The sequence below is a fragment of the Cibotium barometz genome, chromosome 57 (genome assembly GCF_041138505.1).
Source record: "Cibotium barometz isolate CiBa-2024 chromosome 57, ASM4113850v1, whole genome shotgun sequence".
Classification (NCBI taxonomy): domain Eukaryota; kingdom Viridiplantae; phylum Streptophyta; class Polypodiopsida; order Cyatheales; family Cibotiaceae; genus Cibotium; species Cibotium barometz.
The window spans coordinates 28,977,875-28,982,423 of NC_141102.1; the positions used below are offsets into that span (position 1 = coordinate 28,977,875).

Below are 4,549 nucleotides of genomic sequence, written 5' to 3' on the forward strand. Positions count from 1 at the left end.
GGAAGGGGGAAGGGTGGTGGTCTACATCCATGGGGGATCATGGTCCTAGAAATGGGGATCTAAGGGGCACCATAAGACACCACAAGCAGTGTTCCCTAGCCCCAATGGCATGACTATACTAAAGCGTCCAAGAAACCCATTGAAAGCATTGTATGCAAATTGCTCCACAAAGGGCTTGAAGACCACCCTTCGAGAGATTAGATTTTATAATCAAGTGAAGCTAATGGGTTTAACCAATGGATTTGATGTGGGATGTACTCATGCAAATAGCAAGATTGAGGTTCATAATTCCCATTGTGATTTTTCCTTGCTTTATTTCGGCCCTTTCCTTTGATGCGATCTTAAGAGCCTGGCAGTGATGGTGATCCATGACTAAGGGAAGAATCAAGTTCAACTCTAAATAGAGAAAGGACCAGAGCAATTAACCTGCACACTTGGACCAACAAACTAGTGCATGTAAGAGACTTTGATGTCATATTGAATGCCACCAAAAGAACTCACACAATAATGAGCATATTAACTAGATGCACAAACTTACATTGATCGATGCTCTAAACATCTACTATCATGAGGTGGAAAATTCAAAGCATCACAAAATTTATGGACGAGTTAATCTAACAAAGTAGCCAAATGAAACCACAAAGAAAGAGAGTTAATGGTCACAATTTGCATTTGGTTTTGGTAGAATTGGCCTCAACCTCATAAGATCAAAGAGCAAATACACTTCATCAAGATCCGGTCATAGTGTTCTCCTTTATTTGAAGTTGAGTCAATTTCAAACACAATGCATGGTGGAGCATATGATGGTGGTGCATAGATTTTGGCAAGCTAGATTTATCCACCCCTATTTCTTGCATGATTCTGGTAAGCTAGATTCACCCAATGCATGCATAAGGGCTTTAATCGTATCGTTTTGAGCTATAAAAACACTAAATTTTAACATGATGTAAAACTTATCAATAAAACGATGGAGAGTTGTTTCTTTAAAACATCTTATAAAATTCCCATAGAAAATGGCTTACGCATTTTGTATAATACATGTTCAATGGAACAATGTGTTATGCATAGTTATATATGCATTATACATAATGCATAAGGTATTATGCATTGGCTATAATGCATCAATCTTATGCATTAGGTCCTGAGTACATGTGATGCATAATAGCCTATGCATAAGGTAATGCATTATGCATAAGTCCTATGCATATAACGCATGCATGAGGTCTTTAGTTTGGCACATCGGTTCCTTTTTGTACTTGCCCAAAGACTATTCACCAAATTTGTGTTTGGTTTAGAGAGATCCCCCTTCAATATTTATACCCATGCTTTATACATGGGCGTGCATTAAAGTTTTTCCAATCCATTTCAAAAATTTAAATTATTTCCAGTCATGATGTAAATACACGCTCAAAAAGCCAATGCCAAATCAAACGCTTATCTATTACATATTAACCATGGACAACTTTGGGACAAGGAGAGAAGAGAAAAGAGAAATCCTACGCTATTGTATTACATATTAACCATGGACTACTTTGGGACAAGGAGGGAAGAGAAAAGAGAAATCCTGGAATGTGGAGCAAATCGGGCTGGCTAATTACAATGAGCCCCCCAAAAAAATTTCAAACGCTTCATTGTTGGGGCCGCTACTGCACCTCTCTTTTACATACCACAGCAACGCGCGGGTTGAGGACTAGTATCAACAATTATGTTTTAAAAAAAACTATTCAAATACATGAAGAAATTGGTTTAAAATTTCTGAAGGACCATCAACATGTGAGTGTGCATGTGTTGTGTAATTTTGCTACATCAAATTGGCACGATGTGTTTCATGATGAGCTTCTTGATGATGTTGCTCCTGAGAGGACTGTAGTCTTGAGCAACCCCAGAGGCCCGGGCAGCCATGATGGCCTTTGCGGCTGCCATAGCTGCAGCAGAAGGGCGGGGCGACGCCATATGGGCACCTGCCAAGCAATTTGCGCCGGCGTGAGCTCAAAGCCTGAAACCCTAATACTGGCCGAAAGAGAGAAACCCAACCCTAATCTGGAACAAGAAAGCTTACCTGCTGCCCCTGGTATTAGTCCACCAGGGAAGATGCCGGCCGTGACGCCAGGGAAGGGGCTTTCACCGACGCCAGGGAAGGGAGGAGAGGCGGTGAGGAGAGTGCCGGACGGGGACAAGCGGATGGGCGCCGTCCCTCCGCTGAAGAAGACGGGGAAGGGGCTGTCCCTGATGGGCAGCCCATTGCACTCCACAGAGACCATGTACTCCCCTCGCTTGTCCACAGCGTAGGCCACGGTGTATATGCCGTCGCCATGGTCCTTCACCACCGCCTCAGGCTCGGTTCCGCCCCCCACCCCCGGCGTCACTCTCACCTTGATATGTGCCCCTCCCTCCAGCACCCTCCGCCCTTCTGCGTCCTTCGTCACTATCGCGAACGACGCCTCCGCCCCCGCTGCGCCGCCTGCGACGCCCGTTCCCGCCGCTGTGCACTCGCTCGGGTCCACCGGCCCCATCGGCTTCTTCTGCGTCTCCGTTCTGAAGATGTTTTCCCTTATATACACAATAATCTAAGGTTTCAAACTTTACAGCTAGATTTAGCTCTACCCAAAAAAACCAAACATAGCAGAGTTTATATTTAGCTTAGCTATAGCATATTTACCATATTTCTCTGTATACGAGAGAGAAGAAGAAGAAGAAGCTCTTTTAACGTCGTAGGAACAATCCCAAGAGACCAAATATGATCTATCCGACAGGAGTGAGATTCGAACACAAGAGAGAGAGAGAGAGAGAGAGAGAAGAGTTCACCATATCATAGCTATGGTAGCCAAGGAAACAACTATGGTAGCACCGACGTGGGCGAGCAAGGCAAGGCTGACGAGCAGAGACGGGAAATTCGAGAAGCCTTTGCAAGGATGCATGCAAGCTAACATGTGTTCCAAAACTGTGCATCAAATATAGGTTTACCATTTACAAAAGATCGCGATATACCTTGATGAAAAAAAAAAAGCAAAACTGCTAAACCTTATAGACGAGCTAAGATTGCAAACAATTTTTACCAAACTAATTAATTTCACCCACCAAAATGTTTTGGGTGCATATTTACCACCGTATTTTGCTTACTTAGCATGGTGTCATCTCTCTCAAACCCATATGTGCATGTTACAATAATGTGGCCTTTTTATGGGATTTCCAACTCAATTTGATATGGTTCAATGGTTGGCTCTATTTTGACTTCCTCAATGTGGCTACAAGTGCTCCACTGATACCATGGGTTGATAGCTCCTTTCTTACACTTCCCAAAACTATACACATTCATGGATAGCAAAAAAGGAGTACAACTATCGCGGGGGACTTACCTTACTCCGCAACTCTCCTCTCACTCGCTACTCTCTCTCACACACAAAGAATAGAAAAGGGACATGCACCAAGAGTCATTCTTCTAGTTGCTAGTCTCAACTCTCTCTCTCACACACATAGATAAGAGCAAGTAGGTGACGAGAACTCTATTGACACAAAAGGGGGATTTAGCTTAATAGAGACCAATAGTCGTTCTGAAGATGTTTTCCCTTATATACACAATAATCTAAGGTTTCAAACTTTACCGCTAGATTTAGCTCTACCCCCATAAAAACCAAATATAGAAGAGTTTATATTTAGCTTAGCTATAGCATATTTACCATATTTCTGTGCATACGAGAGAGAGAGAGAGAGAGAGAGAGAGAGAGAGAGAGAGAGAGAGAGAGAGAAGAGCACCATATCATAGCTATGGTATAGCCAAGGAAACAACTATGGTAGCACCGATGTGGGCGAGCAAGGCAAGGCTGACGAGCAGAGACGGGAAATTCGAGAAGCCTTTGCGAGGATGCATGCAAGCTAACATGTGTTCTAAAACTGTGCATCAAATCTAGGTTTACCATTTACAAAAGATCGCGATATACCTTGACAAAAAAAAAAAAAGCAAAATGGCTAAACCTTACAGACGAGCTAAGATTGCAAACAATTTTTACCAAACTAATTAATTTTGGGTGCATATTTACCACCGTATTTTGCTTACTTAGCATGGTGTCATCTCTCTCAAACCCATATATGCATGTTACAATAATGTGGCCTTTTTATGGGATTTCCAACTCAATTTGATATGGTTCAATGGTTGGCTCTATTTTGACTTCCTCAATGTGGCTATGCATGCTCACTGATTTTTACATACCATGGGTTGATAGCTCCTTTCTTACACTTCCCAAAACTATACACATTCATAGATAGCAAAAAAGGAGTACAACTATCACGGGAGACTTACCTTACTCCGCAACTCTCCTCTCACACACACACACAAAGAATAGAAAAGGGAAATGCACCAAGAGTCATTCTTCTAGTTGCTAGTCTCAACTCTCTCTCTCACACACATAGATAAGAGCAAGTAGGTGACTAGAACTCTATTGACACAAAAGGGGGATTGTGTCTTAGCATTTTGAGAATTTGACTTATATACAACTGGCCTTCCCTTATTCAAACTTGGGTGCCCAAAACTCAAAACTTAACTACTTGAGCT

General features: G+C 42.4%; 1 protein-coding gene across 1 annotated transcript; it reads right to left on the minus strand.

Annotated features, from left to right (window-relative positions):
• Positions 1-1,631: 1,631 nt before the first annotated feature.
• LOC147606633 (uncharacterized) lies at positions 1,632-2,546 on the minus strand. Its single transcript, XM_086792041.1, has 2 exons — positions 2,060-2,546; positions 1,632-1,961 (listed from the first exon to the last, which is right to left on the minus strand). Exons 1-2 carry the CDS (start codon positions 2,511-2,513, stop codon positions 1,807-1,809), a joined length of 609 nt encoding a protein of 202 aa, XP_086648167.1. The 5' UTR covers positions 2,514-2,546; the 3' UTR covers positions 1,632-1,806.
• Between the last annotated feature and the right edge of the window lie 2,003 nt (positions 2,547-4,549).

What these genes read in the sequence shown, in the direction of transcription:
- LOC147606633 (XM_086792041.1), bottom strand. Translation starts at nt 2,513, where the DNA reads ATGGGGCCGGTGGACCCGAGCGAGTGCACAGCGGCGGGAACGGGCGTC. An exon ending in ACTAATACCAGGGGCAGCAG is followed by an intron (nt 1,962 to 2,059) that starts GTAAGCTTTCTT and finishes ATTGCTTGGCAG; the next exon opens with GTGCCCATATGGCGTCGCCC.